This window comes from Neomonachus schauinslandi, chromosome 8 (genome assembly GCF_002201575.2).
Source record: "Neomonachus schauinslandi chromosome 8, ASM220157v2, whole genome shotgun sequence".
In the NCBI taxonomy this organism is placed as follows: domain Eukaryota; kingdom Metazoa; phylum Chordata; class Mammalia; order Carnivora; family Phocidae; genus Neomonachus; species Neomonachus schauinslandi.
Window position 1 is genome coordinate 134,148,792 of NC_058410.1, and position 26,422 is coordinate 134,175,213.

The 26,422-nt window shown below is 55.2% G+C and overlaps 1 protein-coding gene across 4 annotated transcripts in view; it reads left to right on the forward strand.

Moving 5' to 3' along the window:
• JARID2 (jumonji and AT-rich interaction domain containing 2) overlaps positions 1-26,422 on the forward strand; it is a 253,505-nt gene that overhangs the window by 213,258 nt on the left and 13,825 nt on the right. For all 4 annotated transcript variants that reach the window (XM_021697158.2, XM_021697161.2, XM_021697162.2 and 1 more), the window contains 4 exons: positions 9,841-10,076; positions 17,829-18,879; positions 22,348-22,850; positions 24,760-24,852. In XM_021697158.2, the coding sequence (XP_021552833.1) occupies positions 9,841-10,076; positions 17,829-18,879; positions 22,348-22,850; positions 24,760-24,852 (1,883 nt within the window). The remainder of the gene's footprint in view (positions 1-9,840; positions 10,077-17,828; positions 18,880-22,347; positions 22,851-24,759; positions 24,853-26,422) is intronic.

A 26,422-nucleotide genomic window follows, 5' to 3' on the forward strand; every position in this document is an offset into this window, starting at 1 on the left:
CAAAATTGGCTGGGATGTGTTTATATGCTACGCATTGTAAATTGAATTGCTGAGCTCTTTGCCAAACTGCCCAGTATTTAATACTTTCCATTAATTTCATCTGGCCTGTCTTAAGGGGAGCCTTTAGTTGGGAAGATGTGCTGTGTCCAGATACTGCAAAATGTGCACGTAGGATTTTTGACAGCCCTTTGTTTCCTGGCTGGAGGGCAGGTGGAGGTGTTTGTGATATAGTAGCCGCCCCATGATATTTATTTGGAGAGTGTTGAAAGCGATCCTTATCACAGTGCAAATATTCCTATATTTAGTTTCTCTGTACTGATATTTTTATTCTGGAAATTACCAGTTCCGTAACTTGTGCACTTGATTATGTGGGGAGCCTTCCAAATGCACTCCTGTGCACATTTCCAATGTGTGTTTCTCCCAGTGCACTGTGAATACTTACAGATGCCTTGTTCAGATCCAAACGTGGGCCAGAAATCTTACAATTTACTTCACATGTGGTCGGCCTTTTAGAATTCATCCCCTTGAATATAGATTTTTTTTTGAAACCCCAGACGGCAAAAACACTGCAGTCATTTGTTTTTCAAGAGTTAATGCACACCCCTTCTGAGCATAACCCATAGTTCTGTGCCCTTTGTCTTGTTTCTTGAGAGTGATAAAGCATGAAATCCCTCTCGGCCCACTGCCTACTGGCCCAAAAGGCCACTTGCCCAGATGTCCCTCCCCAGGCCCTGCTCTGGCACATTCGAGAATGCAAATATCTTAGAGCCCACTAATGTGGGCACAGGCCCGGGGAGCTGGTCACCGTCCTACTCCATCTCGTCCTGTCTTCAGCTCCGTTGGGGGCCGAGCAGGCCAAGAAACCATTTTTCAGTGACAAAAACCATTCATCTTGACTTACGGTCTTTTTGTTGTTAAAAGGTCCTGTGCCCTTTTAAACTCCGGTATCTGAAGTTCCTAGGAACATATGCAAGAAACATGTTTAAATGGCAAATCTGTCCAGCCCCGTTATTGTACATCACTGCACGTAACATGTATTTACATTTTTAGATCCTGGGACAGTGGCAACCAAATTTCGATGATAGAAAAATGTTCTAGGACTGAAATTCTGTAAGTTCACACGTAGAAAATTAATTTGCCTTTTTATTAATCCTTTTTAATGCATTTTTTTCCTGTTACATATTTTATTTATTTGAGAGAGCTCTATAGAGAGAGCAGGGAGCAGGGTGGGAGGGGCAGAGGGAGAGGGAGAAGCAGACTCCCCGCTGAGCAGGGAGCCCAATGCGGGGCTGGATCCCAGGATCCCACGATCATGACCTGAGCCGAAGGCAGACGCTTAGCCAGCTGAGCCACCCAGGTGCCCCTCTTCCCTGTTTTATATGTATAATCAAAGTGGTAGGATTTCAGTGTGTAGAAATTCCAGAGGGGTTTCGCAAACACCTTGTAAACCCGTAGAGCTTGCTCGCGATGCTGCAGGTCGGGGTGCACGGAGGCTGCGGTAGGTGTCCCACCTCGTGTTGCGGCCTGGCACTGGTTCCTGGTGTGCGTGAGCCATGCCGTGAGGTTATAATGGGACTTGCGCTGACCCAAACGTGTCCTCTCTGACTTCCCTGGAGGACCAGTGCCCGCCGCTAAGCCCGGGGAGCGGTTTCTGCCCAGGGCAAACCGGGTCACAGCACTCACACACGCTGCATGAAAATCCTTTTGAACTGTTGGTACAAGGTTGGCAGACATTCCATTGTTTTCAGACAATAGTGACTCAAAGTTGAACTGGCTCCAGGGAGCGAGCGCAGCTTTTGTACAGTAACAAGGATTTAATGCCAGCCAGTTGATGGAGTCTGTCTTCCCCAAGTCGGGACGCCTTGTAATGACATGACACTTACATTTAAATAACTGGCTCCAGATCAGAAACTTGGCGCGCTTCTCTTTTCCTCTCCGTCACACACTCTTCTTTATTTACAGGGTTTCTCTTTTTGTCCCTTCGATTTGTTTTGGGGGTGGGACGGGGAGTGGGTCTTATTTTATGGAATTTTGGGGTCGGTCCAGCCTTTGGGTCTTGGGTTTATTCCTGCCTCCTTGTCTTTGTGTGTCTGCTAGCCGACCTTGCAGCCCAGCTTCCCGTGATGGCTGCTGTTCGTATTTCTGTCTTTCAAGGAAGCGAAGGCTTCAGAACCCCCTTAGCTCAGGTCCGACACGGAGGCATCTCAGGGGGCCCTGGAACTTCTGTCCGATGCCGCGTGGGGACTTCTCTCTCCTAGTCCCTTTATAAAAAATAAACCACATCAGGATGACGTGCTGGTGTTCTGATGAGGTGCCTTCATTTGCACAAATAATCAGGGTTGGGGCATCTGGTTCTGGGACGGGCACGGAGACGGGCCCACATGGACGTACGTCCTCGCCGGCTCTGTTCCAGGGGGCATTACTGCTTTCATATGTGGCCCTTGTCTTCGCTATTAACAGCAGGACCTTCGAAGAAGCCGAGCCGTCGCCTCTTTGCCGACCTCCTTCCTCTGAAGAACGCACAGCATTTTATGTACTTTATTGTAAATACTTGAGCTTTTCCTGGAGGGCAGATAAGAGGAGGCAGCTGGTTTTGTGGTTCAGGGAATGGGGGCACAGATGTGTTTGGTGATCTGGGAACGAAAAGTCAGAACGAAGCTGAGCACATCCCCTATGAGAGGCCGTGGATGTGGGGAGGGTTTTAAAGACCTTATGGTCCGCTTTCCATGGGTTGCCTTCTGGACCTCCCCCAGGAACCTGCTCGTGAGCAGCTGTGGGCATTGGGCTTCTGTGGGGCACGGCGTTAAGTACGAGCTCCCTGAAGCTATAAATGTGAGCCTCCTCCTCGGGACGTATAGCTTTTTCCAGCTTCCCTACGATTGTGGGATTGCTGGAGAGAGGTTTCTAAAGTAACTTGCCTTGCCTGATTTCCTTTTCATCCCTTATTGGGAGCAACTCTGCGCTTTTCAGGCACGAAGTGACCCTAAATCAAAATATCAGCCTTTGGATATAAAGATTTTGCTTGCCGTGGTGTGAAAACACTTGTCTATAGGCCATTTAACCTTCAGAGTATGTGTATACAAATCAATATATTTGTCTCTGCTCATTAACATAAAGCTATTTGTATCTGAGTACAATACAATTTCCTAATACAGTTCACCGTGATAAATGCTTTTTTTTTCTCCCCTTGAAGAAACGAGTCCAATTATTCCTTTTAATTAGGGAGAGCGTGCGTAGTCCTCCATCCGTCTCTCTTTTTCTCTCTGTCTTTCTCTTATGTTCACAGTGTTTAGTCTTTCCCTGTGAGAGTGAATGTTTTTTTTTTCCTTTCTCCTTCCCGAGAATCTTACAGATTAAGACAAAAGATAATTACTTGGAGGGGTAAAACTGGCAGGTTCCCACGACACTTAAAATTAATGAGCTGTTGAGGACAAAATATACCTTGTCTCTGGCTCCGTCGTCCCCCCCCCCCCCCCCCCCCCCCCCCCCACCCCATCCCCCCCCTTTCTTCCCATTTAACACATGATTTGACTTTTTGGCTGTGTTTGCCATTTGGGTATACGGCTGCTGTAAAATAGCGAGTGGTTACAGAAAGTGGATTCATTGCAAAGCCATCTCTTTGTTTGCGTTTCAACCTTAATTTCATCCAGTTTTTAATTTTTGTACTTCTGAACGCTTTCTCTTCTTCCAATGATCTGATCAAAACAGTCTGCAGAAGGATGCTGTTCTGCGGTTCCCAGGGCAGCCGTCTGGCTTAGGAGGTCCATGGCTCATGCCTTCCTGCCTGGGATCCCGGTACCCCCCACCCCGCTTCCAGAACCGTTTTCCCAAAGGAGCCGCTTCCACGCTCCTCGGCAGCTGGATAGTGCCAGAGAAGTGCATCCCGAGTCAGGTGCAGATAATGCTGATGCGGGATCTGGTTTTTTCCAGATCTCAGAAAGCGCTCGCTGGCTAACCTAACGGTGCCGCTCTTCACGCATTTTCCTTGAGGTCCCCGTGGAGCAGCTGGGTTGTCCGTGGTTCGTATGGAAAGGAGTGGAATGAACTACATCTCTGGCCCATGCCAGTGTGGTGATCCTGACAAGCCAGCGTTTGGCCAGTGTTGGCTTCACGGCCCGCTCGCCCCTTTCTCCATGAATATTCTCTCACTGATTCCTCCAAGCAGCCCCATGAGGTAGTAAATGGGGAACTAAAGCTTGGACAGGTGCTCGCCCAAGGTCACAAATTTAGGCAGCTTCCTAAATCTTCAGAGCCTGAGATTTTTGGGGGTTCGGAGATCTAGACCTAAGTACAGGGTCCACCAAATCTCTGGAAACCATGATGGAGCTAACGATGGAGAAAGATGCTCCAGCCTAGTGATGTCTGGGTTCTTGGTTTTGAGACCCCTTTCTACTCAGGGACCCCCAAAGGATTGTATTTATGGGTATTTACCAGATGAAAATTGAAAGTGAGGAGATTTTAAAATATTTTTAAGGCTCCTATTTATTTTTTAAAGCTTATCTTTAGTAATCTCTACACCCAACATAGGGCTTGAATTCCCGACCCCGAGATCAAGAGTCATATATGCTCTTGTGACTGAGCCAGCCAGGCTCCCCTAAAGTATTTATTATTTTTATAAAAAGTAACTATATTCCAAACCCCAGAAGTTACAGCTGGGAAGGGTTGTATTGTTTTGCATTTTTGCAAATCTCTTTAAGATCTGGCTTAGTAGAAGACAACTAGGTTCTACTGTTTTTGTAAGCCATCTCCTGCAGTACCTAGTTTCGGGTGATGTCTACGAAGAAAATCCGTCCCAGACGAAAATATAGTCGGAAAAGGGAGGAATTTGGGGGGATGATTTTATCCTTTGGTATCACACCCAGACTCAACCAGTGGTAGTTTCCCGAAGGTTGGTTGGTATAGCAGTCTGAACCGGTCCAGTGAACCTTTCATGCTCTGTTACATGAAAATCCATCAGTTTGCCTTGGGCTTTGAATGGATCTCTTACCCTTGCACAATTTTGTCACATTTCGTGTTGATCATTTGAAAATAATGCTTCACCAAGTACCTCTTCCAATTGTCAGCACCTTCACTAAAACACGGTTTAATAGTCCTGCGTGTCCCCTGGCCTCGCCAGAGAAGGCTTTCCATGTGGAAAGGCGCTGGAACTCGGTGGCAGAGAAAGCTGTCCCACGACTGTAATTTTTGCCCAAAATCCACTGAATTCCATTCCTGGCAGCAAAAGCTACTTGTTATTTTCCACGGCAGGATCATTAGATTCATCTTTGAGAAAAACAGTGGCCAAACCACTACATCAGTCCTTTCCGATGAAAATAGTGTTCCATGCAGACAGCTAGCTTTGCATGCTAAACCATCACACTGCGTCGCCTTTCCCTGGAAATAAGCTACGTTGATGTGCAGCAGAAGTGCTTCACGTGTATTTGCCATTTTGTCACACAAAGCATGGACACCCAGGGGTCAGGATTTAGTACCTGTAACCATTTTAGTACCTGCTTTATTGCTCCCAGAGATGAGAACTGGCTTTCCTTTCCTGCCTTCTTTCTTTTTAACTGGTAGTAACTGGTAAGGATGTATACAATACTTAGGAGTGTGGTTTGCTGCGTCTGCACTGATTTGTGTTCAGGCACCAGCAGTTTTGCCCGGTGGTTTTTGTTTTTAAGAGTGAGCCTCGTGAGAGGGTGAGGGGTGGAGGGGCAGAGGGAGAGAGAGAATCTTAAGCAGGCTCCACGCCCAGCATGGAGCTCAGCACAGAGCTCCCTGCAGGGCTCAATCTCACGACCCTGAGATCATGACCTGAGCCGAAATCAGGAGTTGGACGCTTAACCCCGAGCCCCCCCCATGCCAAGTGCCCCCCCTTTAAAAAACTAATAGTTGTATTGAGATATGATTCACAAATCCTAGCATTTATCTAAAATGTACAGTTCAGTAGTTTTTCGTATATTGAGTTGTGCAGCCATCCCCACAGTCAACTTTGGGGGGTGTTTCATCACGTTCCCCCTGGAAAACCTTGTTCCCACCAGCAGTCATTCCCAGTTTCCTGAAACCTCCCCAGCCACTGGCGACCATGCATCTGCTTCCCGGCTCTCTGTTTGGGTCTGTCTGGTGATTTCATATGAACAAGCTCCTACGATATGTGACCTTTTGTCATTAACTTCTTTCACTTACTGTAGTGTTTTCTAGACCCTTCACAAACTGGCGCACGTGTGACTCCTTGATTCCTTTTTTTGGATGGATAATACCCTGTTTTGTTTATGTTGACGAAACCTTTGGGTCCCCCCCAGTTTTTAATTATTAATTGTGCCTCAAACATTTATACACAAGTTTTTATGTGGAGATAAATATTTGAAGATTTATTTGTTTATTTTAAAGAGAGCATGGGTACACAATTGGGGGAGGGGCAGACAGAATCTTTTTTGAGATTTTATTTGAGAGACTGGGCGGGAGAGAAGAGAGCACAAGCTGGAGGAGGGGAGGAGGCAGAGGGAGAAGCCGACTACCAGCTGACAGGGAGCCCGATGCAGGACTCGATCCCAGGACCCTGGGATCATGACCTGAGCTGAAGGCAGCCGCTTAACCGACTGAGCCACCCAGGCGCCCCCCGGAGAGAGAATCTTGAGCCAGCTCCCCACTCAGCACAGAGCCCGGCGCCCGGCTCCATCTCAAGATCCTTAGATCATGACCTGAGCCAGAACCAAGAGTCAGGCACCTCAGTGTGGACATATATTTCATTTCTCCTGTGTACATACCAGGGAGTGGAATTTCTGGGTCACGTGGTAACTCTGTTTAACTTTTGGAACTTCTGGCCTGTTTTCCAAAGTGGCTGCAACATCTTACATCCCCACCATTGAATGAGGGTTAGAATTTCTCTGAGTCCTCACCAGCACTTCCCATTATCTGTCTTTGGAGGACGGCCATCCTAGTGGATGTGAGGTGGCTGGTGTCTCATGGTGGTTTTGATCAGCATTCCCCTGATGCTGATCCACTTTCTCTTTGTACCATTCCTGAAATCATCACGGTGAGAAAGGCAAATAAGGATCTTGGTACAATGACAAAAATAATTTTGACCCAGGGAATCCCCCAAAAGGGTCTCTTATCCCCCCAGGCGGTCAAGTCGCTCATGAAACCAGTAGAAAAATACCAGATGTGTTTTCAGCATTGATTTCTTCTTGCCCGGGCTGGGCATCAGCAACACGTCTTTTTCCCATGAAACAGAGCTCTGCCCAGGCCAGCCCCTTGTCCGTATCAAAGCCCTTCTTCGTGCTTCTCCGGGCAGGGAGGACAGAAAGCAAGAGGAGGGCTTGCCAGGTGGTCTGACTCCTTAGTCGTCTGAGCCAGTCCTTCTGAATGCGCACTGAGGAAGTTTCCCAAACCTCCATGCATGGAGCATGCATTCTCCCCATTCTACAGAGGAGAACACTGAGGAGCAAATAAACTTGCCGGGTTACAAGGGAATTGAGCTGCTACATAACACAGTGTTACAAACGAGAACAGACCCATCGGAGCACATCTCTTTAACCGAATGAAGGGAAGTAATTACAGAACTGACAAAGCGCAGAGGAGTATGGAATATTTGAGATTAAAAAAAAAAAAACAAAAAAAAAAAACCCCAAACGAGCCAGCTTCCTGTGCTGTTTTCAGTAAAGAAGCCGTGTTCACTGCTCTAGAAAATGGGTGAACGGTCAAGAATTGCCTAGATCCATGTTCCTTAGCTTGAGTTTTAATCACACCGAAGTATGGCTTCTTACGGATGTTGCTTTTAATTTGTCTTGAAAGTAAGCACAGACGCTGTCGGCGTGATGGATGGGCTCTGACAAAGCGCAGTTACTGACACTTAGAATAAATGCCTGTCATTCGTGGCTCTCCAGTTTCCCTGTAACTGAGAGCATCCAGGAGCACCTCCCACAACGCTGTATCATACACCGTATTTTTGATGCGCAGGGTCTTTCACTGCAGGATTGAAACTCTGTTTAGAGTAGGCAGTCACTGGTGCTGGGAGGAACTTCCGAGATCGAGGTTCTCAGCCAGTCCGGGCAGGAGAAACATAAACGTCTGTTCTGTCATCTGCCTGCTTGTAACTAAGTGGACTAAAGACGACCGTGTAAGTACTGGGATCAGAAAACAATCAGGAGGAAACGTGGAGGGCTCTCTTAGCATTTGGAAATATGGGTGGGCTTTCTAAGCATAAACACGAAGACAGATTTAAAAAAAAAAAAATGGGTTAGGGGATGCCTGGGTGGCTCAGCGGATTAAGCGTCTGCCTTCAGCTCAGGTCATGATCCTGGGGTCCTGGGATCGAGGCCCGCATCGGGCTCCCTGCTCAGCGGGGAGTCTGCTTCTCCCTCTCCCTCTGCCTCTCTCCCTGCTTGTGCGTTCTCTCTCTCTCTCTCACAAATAAATCTTAAAAGAAATTTAAAAATGGGTTAGCAGATTTAGCCTCACAATAGATGGGAAAGCAAATGACAGAGAAAAGGAAAATACTTGCAACCTCTGAGGCATCACAGTCCTTTAAAGGACACAACGGAGGTGAAAGAGAAAGTTCAGGGAGCTGGAGGTGGCTGTCCTCAGAAGAGAGGCTTCGTTGGTTTTGAGTTCACGGAAGGGGGCCGGGGGTGGAGGGGCGAGAGGCTTCTTCACGCCAGCAGGAGGAGGCTCCCACTGAGAGGAGTGGCCAGGCCCGTGGTACCCTGTGTCTGGAATGCTGCACAGCCCAGTCGGGGCAGAGAGCAGGTGCCTGAGGGCGGTGGGCGCGGGGACCTGTAAAGCTGGCCTTTGTCAAGCCCTTCACAAAGGACAGGTGCGAGGGCTCCACGGAGCGTCCCCGCCTGTCCCGCCTTTCTCCTTCCCCCGAAGGACCAGCCACCACCACCGCTGGGATGGTTGAGGGGAGGGGAGCCCTGTGCTGAGGGAAGAACAGGTGGGAACGGCTCACAGATTCTGGGGAGAGTGGCTGGACCCACGGGTCTGTGATCGTCAGCCTCAGCTGTAATGCAGAGGAGGGGACTCACGACAGGAACCGAATCGGCGTTTCCTGTAAAGATGCCAAGCATAGTGCCGTCCTCTTCTGAACTGCCTTGGTGGGTGGCCTCCGGGGGGTCGGGGAGGGGGTGGGCCTGGGAGGCGGGCAGCCGACTTCAGCAAGCACTCCCCTTTTCCCCCTGTTCTGTTGGCTTCATCTGTAAAATGGGCATGTTGACCACATCCTGCCGGCCCCTTCAGATTCTAAGGCTGGGCGTGGTCCACTGCTTGAGCGAGTTAGCCGGTTCTTCTGGAATAGAATCGGGTCTGGCTGCCACTGACCGGCTTTCTCCCCTCTGGTCGCCTTCGGGGCACGTACAGGAGCTGCGTCTCTGACCCGTATCTGTGGGCAGATCCTCAGTCTCCCAATGCATGACTTTACATCTGAGAAGATACAATCCAGGTCTCCCGCGTCTTCATACGCGGGGCAGTCCTGTTCTCGGGATGTGCCCGTTTGTGTTCATTTCTTCAATTTAATTTCTCTTTTTGTTTAAGGTGTGATGTTGATATTCTGAGGGCTGCTGGGTTTTGTTTTGTTTCAGTAGGGATTGTTAAAAATAGATTTTTCAAGCATTTCAACCACAGCAAATAATTCTTTGGATATGCTTCAAATGGTTTTTGTCTCAGGGCCTGGGATTATTCCCGGTTTTTACGTTGGGGGTGGGGGGGAAGGTGGTGTTTTGACTTGGGGTCGCCCTCGGGCGTGGATGGGACTCGAAGGCCGTCCAGAATGCTTTCTTTCCCTTTGACATCAGGGCCTTTGGCACTCACTCGATGGTAACAATCCCTGATGTAGTGACCTCGTTCTCTCTCCTTCCTTTCTAGTTTTCAATGGTTCCAGCAGGTCATCACGGGAGAAAGAACCTGTTCAAAAACACAAAAGCAAAGAGGCCACTCCCGGGAAGGAGAAGCACAGCGATCACCGGGCTGACAGCCGGAGGGAACAGGGCTCCGCGGCCCCCCCCCCAGCAGCCCCGTCCACGGGCTCCTCGGCCAAGGGGCTCGCTGCTAACCACCACCACCCCCCTCTGCATCGGTCGGCTCAGGACTTACGGAAACAGGTAAAGCCCGGCCCTGCTACGCAGGTGACCCCGGCTCTGGCCCCCAGGCTGCCTGCCAGATGCCACCTCCCCATGTCACCAGCGTAACTGAAGGGGACATGGGAGCTGGAGCCTCACGAACTCCGTAACGAGAGGGCTCACACCGCAGGAGGGTGGTGCTCAGAGGTAGGACGGGGAGGGAAAGCTTGCCTTTGCAGAGAGGGGTTTGTGTGCGTGCCCCTCCTCTGAACGTCCGTCGGCTGGTCTGGTGGTACGTTCACATTCAGCCCTGGAGCTCACCCTGGGGTCCTGTGGTTGGTGATGGACAAAGGGAACTTGCCTCCTGCATTACCCCGTTTCCACCCCTGTGTCCTGGGCGCCAGATGAGTTAGAGTCCTCTTGCTCTCCGGTTGAGCCCAGAGAAGCTACACCTTGGAAACGGGCCAGCAGACTGCCCAGCGCTGTCCGGGGACAATCCTGGACTGCTTCCCTGTTCTTCGTAACGTGACAGGTTAGCATCTCTTCCGGGACTGAGGAGCAGAGGATGAGCCTGGGTGCTCACTGCTGAGCAGCCCCCCGCCGGATCAGCAGGGTGCAGCTACATCTAGCTCTCCAGCCCCACCTCCCCCTGTCCCCCTTTCGGGGTCGCACTAGGTAACACGGATCCTGTCGGGAAACTCTCAAGAATGGCCTCAGGCTCAGCCACTCCTGTTCCCATCTTTGGGCAGTGATTTCTCAGAGCCCCAGGAGGCTTGGTCGGGAGACAGGCAGGTGTCTGGAGGCACACAGTGGAAGGGCGGTGTTCCCCGGCCGGTGGCATTTCCACTGACCCCTCTGCTCCTTTCTTGCCGCATTTTAAAGTCACGTAGCCTTGGGGATCGCAGATGAGCTCTCCTCACGGGGTATTTATGACCCAGAGCTAACCTTTTCCCCAGAATAGACCAGAGACTGACTGTAATCTTTAAAGATCGAGTCAGGGCAAGGGCAAGGACGGAGGAGATTTCCTGAGCGGCAGTGTTCTAGAAAGACTAAGAGATGGCGGGGACACAGTGGAATTTCTCCCTTTGTGGAGCTGCTCTTTAAGTACGGCCTTTCTTGTTCTTGGTGATAGCACGATTTCTCCCTGAATATGTGTATTCGTATTGTGTATTCGTGTGCATACGCATGGGAGTGTGCGTGTGTGTACACATACGTTATTAGTTTTACTCTTAGTGTTTAGAGGTGATTCAGCTGTTCGGGTGGGGTGGGGTGAACAAGGCAAGAGTCCTCATGTTGGTGTTTCCAGGGTCCTCACATACCTCTTCATCCTCGGCCCTGTTATCTTGAGATCGAGTAAGTAGTTGCAGCGTATTCCCGTAACACAGGCCTCACGGTTTTCCTAGAGAGCACAATCGCGAGTGATTGTGGGATTAACTGGCCTCCCGGGTCCCTGCTGGAGGCCCAGTTCTCGGGACCAGGAGGCACCACACCTGTGTGTTTTTGGCAAATCATCCCCGCTCCCTTTCCAGAGAGTTGGCCTGAAAGACACTTGCGCACAGTCCTCCTACAGGTGTTCTGCTCATGAAATAGAAGAATCAAGAAGGGACCTCCAGAGTAAGGGGAGCTTGCATCTGTGGGGCAGGACTGACGGGCTTGCAAGTGGCCCGAGTAAGGGATGAACGGGACTTGATGTTCAGGAGGAATCATGATCGCGTGCGCGCACACGCACGCACAACCCACCCACGCACGCACACCCACCCACGCACGCATACGCACACACCCACGCACGTGCACACCCACACGCACGCGCACCCACACAAATGCACACCCCCACGCACGCACACACGCACACGCACCCACCCACACCCACGGACGCACGCACACGCACACACCCACGCACGCGCGCACCCACCCACACGCACCCACACAAACCCACCCACACGCACGCCCACACGCACGCGTACCCCCCCACGCAACACCCCCACGCACGCACACCCACCGACACGCACGCCCACGCACACCCACACAAACCCACACACCCACCCCCCCACACGCACGCATACCCCCACGCACGCATACCCCCACGCACTCATACCCCCACGCACTCATACCCCCACGCACGTACACGTACACACCCACACCCACGCACACCCACCCATGCACACTCACACCCACACGCACACGCACCCATGCACGCACACACGCATACCCCCCCATGCACTCCCACACACGCATACCCCCCACGCACTCCCACACACACGCACACCCCCCCACACGCACACCCATACACGCATGCACACATGTACTTTGACCCTCACAGGTGAGTCCTAATTGAGTAAAGCTCTGGTGTCAGTTGGTCAGAGCGCCCCCTCAGCCGTCAGCCCAGCCCCTCAGCTCGGGATGTCCCTTTGTGACTGAGGGCTGGAGGGAAGAGTTGGGGGGGCATAGGGATGACCCCTCCACCCCCTTGCTCCCTGGCATGCACATGCGGCCCGTTTCACACGTGTGCAGCCTGGAGTTGGAGGAGAAATCCAGAGTGCCCCTCGTAGAGCAGTCTCCTGTCCCCGAGTAACTGCAGGAGCCTGGCTTGCGTGCTTTTGTTCAGGTGACCGCCTTTGCAGGTGGGGTGTCAACGTGTCAGGTCTTTCCTCCTACCTCCCCTCCCCCCTCCTCCCCTGTCCCCTCGCCCCAGAAGGGCCGGCCCAGGGCTCCAGCTCTCGTTTGGTGCTGACCGCGACCTTCCAGGAATCGTAAGATACCTGATCCTCCTGGGCCCTGTTGTGCATTTGGAGGCAATCACGCCCACTCTCTTCTCAGCAAGATTGGGAGAAGTGAAAGGACAATTTAGAAACCACCAAATCCCGTTATTTAAAGACTGAGAAAATAAGGTCAGTAAAGGTAAATTGCAGATTCCTTTGTAACTGCCTGATGGAAATGACTAGAATCTGACCTTTCATCCTTCACCCGCATCAAAGATGGGGGCTAGAGGGTATGTTGATTTTTAACTTCAAATAGGATTAATTTATCTGGGTCTGCCTGAAACCGAAGGATGGACGTGCATCGTGTTGAGGGTGGGTGGGCGGTAGGGGGTACAGTGTCCAGGGGGTGCTGCTCAGAAGGGGCTTCGCCCTGTTTGCGCTGATGCACTCGGAGGCACTGATCGCCGCTCTTTTTACTATGAGAGCCCCTTCCCTGTTACCTTGCACGAGGCCGTGTGTCCTGGCTATGCTTTGTTAGAGCCCGAGACGGAGCCTCCAAGCCTGGGCCCGTGCACTTCACCTTGCCAGCCTCGCGCTTGTATGATGGCGGCGGCGCTGTCCCCGTCACGCGTGTGTGCCGCCCTGGGCTTGTCGGGGGGCGGTGACAGGTAACGTGGACAGGAGCTCCGTGTCCTTAACCTACCTCTTCAGTTTAAATGCACTAAAAGACCGTAACACGTTCAGGATGGTAAGACCGATGACCTTAGGCCCCAGGAGAGGGTTTTGAAGTGTTGGTTTCCAAGAGCGTCCCGAGGAGGTCTTTACTCTTCGGAAGTTTGTGCGGTCAGTAAGCCTGCAGCAAACGCAGCCCCCTTCCTGATCTTCCGTATCTTGCTGAGGCTGAGCCCGCACCGTGGAGGATGATCGCCTCGCACAGACTCGCTTGGTGGGAAGGTCTGCTGAGCTCTGGGTCCTCACAATCAGCTGTACCCGGGTTGCCGAAAATGTCTTGGCCTCAAGGATTCAAAGAGGAGGTTTAAACTGATCAAAGAATTGGGAGTAGTTTTGTTTTAAAGTTGTGGAAAATGAAATAGGAACATCCAGAGAGAAAAAAAAAAGGTCAGAAAATCATCTCCGCTGTTAAGAATGTTCAGGGTTTTAACTGTGCTCATCAGGTCACGCTTGTAGGTGGAATTGTACGTGTTGGTGGCGTGTTATTTGTGACTCAGTTGCCTGTAGTGGGAGCAGGTGCTTTCAAAGGTTTAGGGACTCCCACCTGAACCCTGCGCTCATGAATTTGGGTCTCACCCTTTCTCTAATAATGCGGGAGCCTGCCATCCCAGCAGGCCTTCGCCCCCGGAACTCACTGCCCTTCTCGTGCAGTTGTTCATCTCAGGCTCTTTGGTTTTCAGTCCAAGTTTTAAAGTTCAAGCGGGCTCTGCCCAACCAGCACATGTTTATCCTGAGCACCCCTGAGCCCCTCCCCAGCTCTTCTGGGGTCTGAAAGGATGGGCCGGGGCTCCCGACTCAGCAGCTCCCTCTGGTGGGAGACCAGAGCTGACGATGGATTTCCGGTTGTGAAGGGAGGACGGCTTCTCCGCCTCGAACCGCCTCGTGGCCGCGTGTCTGGGGGAACGGGGCTACAGGTGATGGGTGGGTGGTGGTGGGCGAAGAAGAAGCTGCAGACGCCCCACCTCCTGCGGAGCTAGGCAGTTGTGGGGGCGTGGGAGGCAAAGGCCCAAACCCCTGCCAGAGCCAAGAGAAGGAGCAGCTTGGAGAGCGGGAGTTTCTCAGCTCCAGTGTGTGATTGCACAGCAGAGGTTCTGCGACACACACTACCTTCGCGTTAGTCCTCAGTGAATTAAGTGACCTCTCACGTGCCCCGGGCAAGGCTGGGCAAGGACTTCCCCAGGGCCCGCGCCAGTGAATCAGACCCGCTGCTTCGCGCGCTGGCTGGCTGGCCCGGGCGTTTTGTTAAGCTGAAGCTCAGGGTTTGCTGCTGCTTGATAAGGCAGTGGGTGGGGGTGAGGCCCTCAGTGGCCAGGTGACACGGTGCTGTCCGCAGTTCCAGTTGAGCATCGGACCCCTGAAGACAAGCACAGGCCAAGGAGTAGGCAAGGCTGCATGCAGACAGGGGAGTCTGAGGTTGCTGGTCCTGTTCGGTCCCTACCTAAGGACACACGGCACTGTGGATGGAATGGACAGATGGGTGTCCGGGTTGGGCCAGCTTGTCAGCTGCATCCAGCCTCTGCTGGGTGGGCCGTGGGGTGCGGGAAGAAGGAATACGATCCATGAAATATGCCCTTTCCAGGCTCCATAACTTACTTTTTGAAATCGAGGTCCTTGTTCTGATGAGTCCCGAGGGAGATGGCTTTAGACTCTGAGCTTGTGATGTGGACATGCGGTATAGAATTTGGGTAGCTAGGTGCTCTTGAAGAGGGCTTTGTAAGGACGGCGAGGAAGGAAAGGACTGGAGGAACTCTTTCTGGTAGAGCTGGGCATTTGGCTGCACATCTTGGCAGTAACCACTGGTATTCAAGGTGACAGAACTAGGTAAAGAAGAGGGGGGTTCTTTTTGCCGTCGAAGGTGGCAGAATCCTTCTCTAGAATTCTGCCATGCAGGGGATTGACCTGCCCCTAGCACGCCGGGAGAGGTCATCAGGTGCCCCCAAGATGGCAGATGGATGGACTGAAGGCCTCTGCGCTCTTCTTTGAGGTGGGGTCTGAGAGCTCCCCCTCTGGCTGTCCAATCTCCCGCGGGTGCTCTGGGAGGCGGGGCGTGGGCTCCCACCCTCGAGGACCAGGTCAGCATCCGCGGTGGGGGGTTAGGCTGTGGAATCCACACTGTTGGGGCTGGGCGAAGACTTGCAATAGGCTGTCCTCTCTATGGTTAAGCAAAGACCGAAGGCCTAAAGGGCGTGTTTTCCGCTTCGAGGATCCTGGATCCCTGAGGCCTCTCTGTCTCTTGATGATGGAAAAAAATCTCTCTGAGCCACAGCCGGATTTCACTGTTTTTGTTTTTCTACATGGTTTGTTTTGTGTTTAGTTAATGGAAGCATTTAAAAAAAGAGAGAGATCTTTGTATTCCCCGCTTTACCTCCTCTTCCCGATCAGTGGTACTCAGATCAGTGGTACTCACCACGGGAAGTTTGTCTGCCCCACCCGCAGGTTGTATGAATGTATTTTTCACCTACTGTTGCTGGGCTGCTAGTTGTTTTGTTTTAATTTACCGTTCGTTATTCCAGATCCCTCTGCCCCCCAGCTGATGTGGTCAGTCCTGCTTCTCTGTAGGGGCGATGAGCAGTGTACCCCCTGGGCCTGCCCTGTGGTCTCCCCAGGGTTGCCCGGCCCCTCACTGAGTCCACACTGGCTCCCCAGAAACCTGACTCTGTAGACGCCCTGGGGTTGGCTTACGGAACACAGCCTCATCCCAGGAAGTTAGGGCTTTCATTGGACTGTGTAGAGTCAGTGACATATGAAGAAATATGCTTCTTGCTCCATTTCCAGAATTGCCTACTGATAGTTTGCCTCTGTGGTTCTCAGAGTATGTTCTGAATCGGCCCCGGCATTGCCCGGGACCTCATTAGAAATTCGGGTTCTCGGGCCCCATCCCAGACCTAGTGGCTGAGAAAGCTCGGGTGTGGGGCCCAGTGATCTGTTTTGGGGACAGGCCCTCCAGTGGATTCTGACAGCCCTGGTTTGGATACTGATGGGAAAGTTCTGGTTTTGTTTTTGTTTTTCCCCATGTGGGCGAAGTGCATTTTCCTGGGCTGGGCCCAGGCCTCGGGCAGAGGTCACTTGGACTTAGGCCGTGTCCTGGGGAACCTGACTCTGGCGAGGCAGCTTCGGGGCCCATGGGAGCCGCATGTCTCCGCCTGGCAGGACAGGGTGCTTGTGTGTGACTGCAGCTGGTTGGTCAGCTTCCCTGACTTGGGAGCACAGGCTCCTTCGACCCAGTCACCTCCTCACGGGGGTTACTGATTGGTGAGAGGAGATGCCCATGGTTCTCTTCCCGGGGATTGTGTAATTTTTAGTTGGCCTCTTTTGGAGGTGGTGGTGCTCATGGAACCTTGGAGTCCGTGTTCGGAATTCATGTTGTAGATGACAGATTGAAGCCCAGGATGCAAACGACCTGTCAGAGGCCACCAAGGTAGAGCTGGGACAGGACGTCCACCCCAAAGCCGCGTCCCCCAGAGCAGCTCTGGGCTGGGCCCTTCCTCATCCTTTGGAAGTGACGCGTTTCCGGTGTCCTCCCTTCACTCTCCGGTTTCGCTTTATAAACAAGGGTGACTTCTGTGTGTCCCAGAATTACCGCCGCGTCCAAGCCATGCGGAGGGGCTGCTTGGCTCACCCGGTTCCCATAGAACCGAACGTGGAGTTTGTCAGGGTGGGAACAAAGGAGCTGTCCGTGCCCTAGAGGGCGGGCGGGTGGGCACCCTCTGCTTGGCCGAGAGATGAGGCACATCCCTGTTCCCCGGGGCCCCGTCTGCACGACCACGGGGCAGTCCGAGGCCAGCCACTGGCAGCCACGTGCCCAGGCCTGCCCTGTGACCTGCATGGGAGCCGGGCCACATGATTGCGCTTGCTCTTTTCTCTCTGTGGTATTTTCGTTTCCTTCCCTTTTTAGCACCTAGATTTAAAAATTCTGTGGGCAGAGCCTGCTGCTCTGTGGAGCACGCAGAACGGTAGACTCGTCTTTTCTTGGAACAGGGTGTGTGTGTGTGTGTGTCCGTCCATCCCTAAATGGACGCAGGGGCTTGCCGCTGTAAATGTCCTTAACCTGTGACAGGTGATGGCAGGTGAGTGCACAGGTCGTCATCGTGAAACATTGATTTCCTGGAAGCGCCCTTAGCAGGAACGTGAAAGCCACCCAGGAAACCATGCTGCGGGCACGCGGGCAGGCGCCATGTTTTTGTGCGGCAGGATAGGCATGTGTTTGTCCGAAGATCCCGAAAGCGAGTGTCTGAGACTTGAGTTCACGGTGCGCCCTTGTCGGGAAGCCCGTGTGGCCGCTGCGGCCGGCTCTGCTGGGCCCCCCGCGGGGAGAGGTCGCCCTCTTGGAAGGTACTAATTCTGCTTCTGTTGTCCCTCCCAGGTTTCGAAGGTAAATGGAGTCACTCGAATGTCATCTCTGGGTACAAGTGCAACCAGTGCCAAAAAGATGCGCGAAGTCAGACCTTCACCGTCCAAAACTGTGAAGTACACTGCAACGGTGACGAAGGGGACTGTCACATACACCAAAGCCAAGAGAGAACTGGTCAAGGAAACCAAACCCAATCACCACAAGCCCAGTTCCGCTGTCAACCACACAATCTCAGGGAAAACTGAAAGTAGCAATGCAAAAACCCGCAAACAGGTGCTATCCCTCGGGGGGGCGTCCAGGTCCACCGGGCATGCCGTCAATGGCCTCAAGGTCAGTGGCAGGTTGAACCCAAAGTCATGCACTAAGGAGGTGGGGGGGCGGCAGCTGAGGGAGGGGCTGCGGAACTCCAAGAGGAGACTGGAAGAGGCACAGCAGGCTGAGAAGCCGCAGTCCCCGCCCAAGAAGATGAAAGGGCCGGCCGGCTCTGCCGAAGCCCCCGGCAGGAAGGCGGCAGCGGTGGCCCCCACGGCGCTCGCCCCCGCGGAGAAGACTCTGCTGCATGGGCCCGTGAAGAAGGAAGTGCCCGAGCGGAGCCTGGAAAGGAACCGGCCGAAGCGGGCCACGGCCGGCAAGAGCGCACCGGGCAGACAAGCACACGGCAAGACGGACGGCGCCTCCTGTGAAAATCGTTCTACCTCGCAAACGGAGCCCTTGCACAAGCCGCACGAGGCGGCGGCCAAGCCCGACAAGGGGGGCGGCCGGGCCGGCTGGGCGGCCATGGACGAGATCCCTGTGCTCAGGCCGTCCGCCAAGGAGTTCCACGACCCGCTCGTCTACATCGAGTCGGTCCGCGCTCAGGTGGAGAAGTACGGCATGTGCAGGGTGATCCCCCCTCCGGACTGGCGGCCCGAGTGCAAGCTCAACGACGAGATGCGGTTCGTGACGCAGATTCAGCACATCCACAAGCTGGGCCGGCGCTGGGGCCCCAACGTGCAGCGGCTGGCCTGCATCAAGAAGCACCTCAGATCTCAGGGCATCACCATGGACGAGCTCCCGCTCATAGGTGAGCGCCCCCCCGGCCCCCCAGGCTGAGACGGGGAGGAGCTCGCCCCGGGCCCCCCAGTGCCGCAGGCCAGGGCCTCCCCCTCCACACGGGAAGTTAGTTGGTGGCTTCCAGCCTGGAGCCTGGGAGCCCCGCTCTGGGCGGGGTTGTTTCTCTGGAGGCCTGTAGATGCTTGTCTCTGCCCTGTGTCCTCACGTGGGCCTCCGTCCTAAGCTTATTTTTGGCATCACTTTCTCGTGTCTTAAGGACTTCATGAAGTCACAGTGGGGTAGGTGCTATCCTTGTGGTGAGGGAGTGGGGGGAGTGTCTAAGATACTCGCTTTACCTTCATCATCTCTTTATAAAGACCGTTTCCCAGTCCAGTCACTCCTGAGGCACTGGGAGATAGGCCTTGAATACTTGAATACGTGGGTGACACCGGCCAGCCCACTTCTCTCTGTGTCCTCCTCGCTTTTCCTTGCCCATCACTTTTTCTAGTGATCAGTGGGGCCCTTTGAGAGACCCCAGATCAGGGGACGGGTTTAAGTTTCTCTCAAGAGCTGGGACCACTCCAGAGCTCATCTGGGGGGCCCCCTGTGTGAGTGAGCATCCCGGCAGATGTGGGGGCCCCGGCCACAGGCAGAGCCCACATGTCCGTCGTCCTCCTCGGTGCTGCTGCTTGCTCCTCGAGCATCCCTCGTCTGTCTGGTGGGATGAGCTGGGTCTGCAGAGTGGGGGCTTCCTTTGGGGACAGCCAGGTTAAGGGAGGTCGCGCACGGCCTCCCTGGTTCAGCTCCAGACCTGTGAAGTGGGGCTTGTTGCTGCCTCATTTCCGAGGTCCCTAGTGTGCAGAAGCGGGGAGGAAAAGAGCCATTTTAGCCACCCAAGGGTCAGGAGTTGGCAGGAAGCTCAGGCTCCCTGCAAGATGGAGGTCTCATTATTCTGTCAGCAGGTGCCTGCCACGGCTAATGCCTGAGTGGGAATCACTTAATTTGAAAAAGTCCTTGGTTTTGGGGTCCGCGCTCCAGGATGGCACGGTGTCAGCTGACGGCATGGGGCTGTGGGAACGGGCTGAGCAGGTGTGAGCAGTCCGTGCGGGCTGTGCCCTGGGTGTCCTCAGAGCAGCCCCAGGCCCTCCCGGTCGTGGTGAGAGGTCTGAGGGCCCCCTCCCCCCACCATGCTGGGGGACCGTGGGCCTTCTGGGGACAGGTGAGGCAACCGGGTGATGTCATAATGGCAGCCGGTAACCGTTCGTTCAGAGTAGGTTTTCTTTTCTTTTTTTTTTTTTTGAAAGTTTTTTTTTTTTTAGATTTTATTTATTTATTTGAGAGAGAGAGCATGAGAGAGAGAGCACGAGAGGGAAGAGGGTCAGAGGGAGAAGCAGACCCCCTGCTGAGCAGGGAGCCGGATGCGGGACTCAATCCCGGGACTCCAGGATCATGACCTGAGCCGAAGGCAGTCGCTTAACCAACTGAGCCACCCAGGCGCCCCTGAAAGATTTTATTTGACAGAGAGAGACACAGGGAGAGAGGGAACACAAGCAGGGGGACTGGGAGAGGGAGAAGCAGGCTTCCCGCGGAGCAGGGAGCCCAATGAGGGGCTCAATCCCAGGACCCTGGGATCGTGACCTGAGCTGAAGGCAGACGCTTAACGACTGAGCCACCCAGGTGCCCCCAGAGTAGGTTTTCTTAACCTCGAGCCCTTCCCGTGCCCCCCAAGGCCAGGTGGACGTGTCCCCGTTGTGTGTGTGTGCATGGTTTGCTGATGCATGCAGGTGTAGCCCTTGGTCTGTCACCATCTGTGAAAGGGGTGCTGGGCCAGCCTGTTACTGTAGAGGCCTCGGGCCCTCGTCTGAGCTTGGCCTCCGCACTGAGCAAGGGACTACACGGTTTTGTGGCCACCTCGCAGAATCTGCTCCTCCTGCGTCAGCCCCTTGGGGAGCAGGGGTGCGGGAGGCGCTTTGCCACTTGGCAGCCCAGCAGCCCTGCAAATGGGCCGATGGGAGCGGGTGAGGGGTCCACGAAATGATGCATTTCCAAGCAGTGTGTGCATTTTCAGGTGCTCTTGGATTCTAACGATCTACGAAGAGAAAAATACGAAAGTTATGGATTGCTTTTCTAATCCGTCTGTGCCGAGAGCGGCTGGGGTGGCTCACGTCCCTGTCCACCTCTGCTAGTCCACAGCGTGCCACCAGCCTCTGCCCTCCCAGGTCTGAGCTGCAGACCTGGAGTGAGGGAGGGGCGCTCGGCCTTTGGCCTCTCCTGGCCAAGGGCAGGGCGAGCTTCCTCTCAGTGTCCAGCCTGTCACCAGGCAGAGCTCCTTGACGTGCAGGCTGCCGCACTCCTGTCCCCTGTCCCCGCACTCCTGTCACAGAGGGGCTGGGGGACCTGTTCCCCCATGCATCCCCGCCTGTCCCCCCCTCCCCCCCGGCGGTCACGCAATGCCCAGCCTGCCCTGCACTGGGATGCTGTTCTCAGGCGGCCCTCAGACACCACGAGAGTTTGGCTTCTTTTACTTCGGATAGAAATCAGTCCCCACCCTCCGATGACCTACAACTTAATTTTTACTTTTCTCACCTAGCATTTTGTTAGGTATTTACCTCCCAAGTCAGTGGATGGTTATTCTGGAAGATTTTGTCCTTCTTGATTGTCTAGAGGGAGGTTGCCTTCCAGGCCCCGCGTAGACAGCCCCTCTGTGAGCCTTCAGGCATATTTGGTTTGGACATGCATGTGTACAGGTCTGTGATTTGGTCAAGGGGTGTGGTGAACACCAGCTTCCAAGGTAAGCAGTGTCTTGGTGCGCATGGACCACGAGAGCGGAGGGACAGACCGGAGTGCTCTCTGCCCTCTCAGATTCTGCCCCTGGCCCTGGAGATCCACTGGGATTGAAAACCAGTTAGCGTGTGTGTGTGTGTGTGTGTGTGCGCGTGCACGCGTGCGCTCGGAGGGCCTGGGGACAGACGGCACGTGCCGCACATGTCCGCTTTGTGACCTCACTGCTGTTGTGGGTGACGTTGGGACACAGGTGCCTCAGGGTGGCACAACCCAGGCCCTGCCTCCATCTCAGGGGATGAGCGCCGCTTCTGATCTGGTTGCACCCGCCTCCTGGGGTGCGAGAGGGGGGTGCAACGTATGAGCTGCCCCTGCTGGGGAGGGGGGGCCTGCCCTCCTTCCATTCAGGCCTCTGCTTACACCCAACTCCCTGGGGACACCTCGTCCGAGCGTCGCACCTGAGCCGGCAGACCCCGCAGCTCCCCAGCCCCTCTGCCGACTGTCGTTACCCCCGCGGTGCCCCAGACTATCCTCGTCCGTCTCTGCAGACTGAGCTCCCCGAGGGCCAGGGGGGATTCCGTTCGCCGCTCTGACCCCGGAGTCTAGCGGCGTCTGTGGCACATAAGTGGGCGTCCCCGGGCTTACCGGTAGATGAAGAAGGTCTCGTGCACGGTCCTTTTCACTGACTGCCCTGTGCTTTGTCCCCTCACCGTCCCAGGAGGCTGTGAGCTCGACCTGGCCTGCTTTTTCCGGCTGATTAACGAGATGGGCGGCATGCAGCAAGTGACTGACCTCAAAAAATGGAACAAACTAGCAGACATGCTGCGCATCCCCAAAACTGCCCAGGACCGGCTGGCCAAGCTCCAGGAAGCCTACTGCCAGTACCTGCTGTCCTATGACTCCCTGTCCCCCGAGGAGCACCGGCGGCTGGAGAAGGAGGTGCTGATGGAGAAGGAGATCCTGGAGAAGCGGAAGGGGCCCCTCGAGGGCCACACGGAGCACGACTACAACAAGTTCCATCCCCTGCCCCGCTTCGAGCCCAAGAACGGGCTCATCAACGGCATGGCCCACAGGAACGGCTTCCGCAGCAAGCTCAAAGAGGTGGGCCAGGCCCAGCTCAAGACGGGCCGGCGGCGACTCTTTGCTCAGGAAAAGGAAGTGGCGCGAGAGGAGGAGGAGGACAAAGGTGTCCTCAGTGACTTCCACAAGTGCATATACAAGGTGGGCCCCGGGCAGGGCTGGGGGGGGGGGGGGGCAGGACGCGGGCCCGGGGCATGTGGCGGTGGCGGCCAGCTCTGTCCCTGCCCGGTGGCGAGGCCGTGGGCTTCCGATGCCGCGTTCCCGCGCGGAAGCCTGGGAAGGCCAGCTGGCTGTGGGTTCGGAGCGCTCGGGAAGTCGCCACTCTGGCTGCCTTCGGCCACGCTTCTCTTTGCCCTCGGCTTCCGTTCTCTGCTCCTCTCTGGAAGGCAGACCGGGCTTGCCTCCACCGACTCTTTGTCCTCCTAGCCCGAGCGGGACTCCCGTCTCCTTCACCCTGGTCCCCCTCAGGGGCGCTGGGGGTGGGCAGGAGCCTCTTTTATACCTAAATATTGCATGATAAGAGAAATAGAGGTGCGGTGCGTGGAATAAATCCCGGAGCACTTTTTGGGTGTTTCCTGGATGTGTGCAGGAGAAGCTCTTCTCAGTTGAAGCCACTCGTTAAGTCCGGTGACTGAATCGCCAACTCGGGAAATGACATGTTTTTTACTTCCGTTACTTAAGGACAGCTCAGTGAGAACGAGGCGAATCTCAGTAGGGTTTTTCTGGAATCGGGCCCTGTCACCGACCATTGTAGAGTTCATCACCATCTGGCAGTGGGTGAGGTGGCCGCGGTGATGTCGGCAGCCCGCACCAGCTTGGCGGGGAGCTCCTGGTTCTGCGGGCCCATCCGCCGGGTGGGTGTTGACCCTTGCGTGCAGCTGTCCCCTTCTCGAGTTACAGGCACTGTGCTTTTTAGTTGATGCAGTATCCCGCCCCTCCTGGTAGTTGGGTTCTTACCTTGTCAGGAACAGCATATCTGGAGGAGTTTGGGGTCGGAGGGAAGTACTTTGTGTAGGTAGAACCCCACGCAGTCCCTGTAGCTGCCAGGACTCGTGTGCTGATGGTGTTGATCGTCCTTCCAAAGGCAAGAGAATCTGCTTCCCATTCTAAACCTGTTACTTTCCATGGCGGTGCCCCAGTGTCCCCTCGTGAGGGGAACCTTCCCTGAGCACCTCAGGTAGCAGCCACCTTCTCCTGCCACTGCGGTCACTCCCTGCCCCCTCAGCGGCCCTCACCACCTTGCCAAGTGCTGTGTCCCACAGGCCAGAGACCTTGTCCACTTGAGCACTGCTCCATTTCCGGCCCCTAGAACGCCGCCTGGTAGACAGTAGGTGCTCTGAGAGCACCTCTGCAGTCGAGGGACAAGAAAAGCACAGCTCTCACGAAGCCTCTGTAAAATGATGCCTCCCCTCCGGTCGGGGAGCACGGAATCGAAGGTGGGATTCGCTGACCGAGACGGCGGCGAGCACATCCTTGTGCATGTTCCTGGGCAGGGGCACTGGGTGCTTTTCCCGTGCGGTGTGCGGGGGGCAGCGTGGTCTCCGTGGCAGAGAACCGCCAGAGTGTTTCTGCCGTCTCGCCTCCGTGAGGGGAGGCTGCTCACCTGGCTGGCTTTCAGGAGGGGGACCCTCGGGGTGTGGAGGGCACCCCCCGTTTCTTCTAGGCCCTCCCCCATCCCTGGTCCAGCTCATCTGGATGCCGTCAGTCTCTCCCCTGCCCCCAGCCCCTTTTCGTGGGGTAAACCGAGGAGTTCTGCCTGCCTCCCCATAAAACAAAGGGTGCTCCCACGCATCACGGGGGCGCCTGTCTGAGGCTGCCTGGTGTGCAGCCCCCATTTCTGCCGACTCAGAGGTCCGTCTGCTGCTGGCACGGTGAGGGAGGCGGGTCCTCCGTCCCCTTCGGTTGGCACAGGTTTTTCTGCCTTCTCTGCTCACGTCAGCTCAGGTCGCAAAGCGGCCTGTGGTCATGGAGAGGCGCTGGGACGCAGTGCGGCCTCATTTGGGGTGGGGGCTCCGCTAAGTTTCTTACGCTTTACTCTGTTTGTTTTCAGGGAAGGTCTGTTTCTTTAACGACTTTTTATCGAACAGCAAGAAATATCATGAACATGTGCTTCAGCAAGGAGCCCGCACCAGCTGAAATCGAGGTGAGTAGGGGGGTCTTGGACGTGGCGGGGAGGGCGCCGGGCCGGGCCCCAGGCCTCCCGCTGCCTGATGGACCACTGGGCCGTCGTCGGGGGGGTCTGCTGCCGGGGGCAGGCCAGCCGCCTCTGAGTCTGCCCTCGTTCAGACGCAGAGGATGTGTACGGAAGGGGGCGTGCCTCCCCCGCTTCTCCTGGACTCGGCGGGGTCCATGAGACGCCGAGTCGGGGGTGAGCTCCAGGCGCGTCCCCTGCCCGGTGGCCGCTCCTCACCCCGTCTTCTGTGTGTCTGTTATGCAAGAGAATGTTTGGAATCCCTGGAAACCACAGTTGTGCGTTTTCTCCTCTGTTTTTTGTTTAATGGGATTGGCAGATTGCCGTTTTTGTGCTTCTGCCAACTCTGTTCTTTGGGTTCGTGTGAGGTTGGAAAGACAGGGAGCACTTCTGTGCCCAGACCAATTAGGGGGAGTTTCTGGGTGAGCCGCTGCGGCAGGACAGGGACCCGATCTGTTTGTTCACCTCCCCCGGCCAGGGTCTTGCTGCTGGAGCCGGGCCCTGCCCAGCGCTCGGGCCTGTTGGGGGCAGGTCGCCGGGCTTCTGTGGCTGGTCCGGGGCCGCCGCGAGTGGACGGGGTGCAGACTGCGTCTTTCTGTCGTCCAGCACAGGGTGTGTCACCTCCCTGGATACGCCCGTGCTGGCCGCGAGGGGCCCCGCTTTCTGGGCGGGGACTTGAGGAAAGTCGCCGGACAGGCCAGGTCAGAGCAGGACGCCTGGTCCCCACACTGCGGCCGTGTGGAGCCACCCCTCGGACAGCACCCGTTGGAAGCCGCCCTGCTGCTTGGCTTCCCAGTTAGGGGAACTCTGTGTCCCGGTTTGGCCCCGAGTGTTCTTTCCCTCAAGCCTTAGGTCTCCGCCGGTCGCCACGGGCCGCCCCAGCTCTGTACCCTGGGTGCCGCCTTTGAACACCTCACCATGGCTGGACCCCCGGCCCACCCCCCAGCTTTGGCCCCACCGAAGCCAAGTCCCGTCAGCCATGACGGGCCCTGATTCTGGGACACGTGTGGCTGTCACCGTTGCTTCCAGAGGGCTCGTGGCATCTGTGGGAGAGATGTCCGAAGAAAGGGGTGGGACCCTTTGGGGTGAACAGCTGAGCTGCAGAGGGAGGCCCCAGCTGTCCAGCACAGGTCCCCGTGGGAGCCTCCGAGAGTACAGGGTTTGCCACTGCGTGTGGCACAAAGGACACCCAGCTTGTTCTAGTCGCCTGCTCAGGAATATTCCTTCTCTCGGAACGTCCCGCTTTGTCTTCGGTGTTCAGCACGTGTGTGGTATCTGAACGCGAGGGGAAGGTCTGCTCAGATCCAGACCTCCTGCCTGAGTCTGTGTGGCTTCTGGATCCTGCGAAGAGGGCCGGGTCTTCCTCTCGGCTGGTGGTCATCAGCTCGGCGGTGGGTCCCCGTCTGCGGGGTGTTGCCGTCGGTCTGTGCGCCTGGAGGCAGGGTGCGTCCCCTCACACAGGCTGCGACTCCAGAGTCTCCTTCAGGGAGACGTGCTTAAGGAGCCCAGACACTTAACGGGG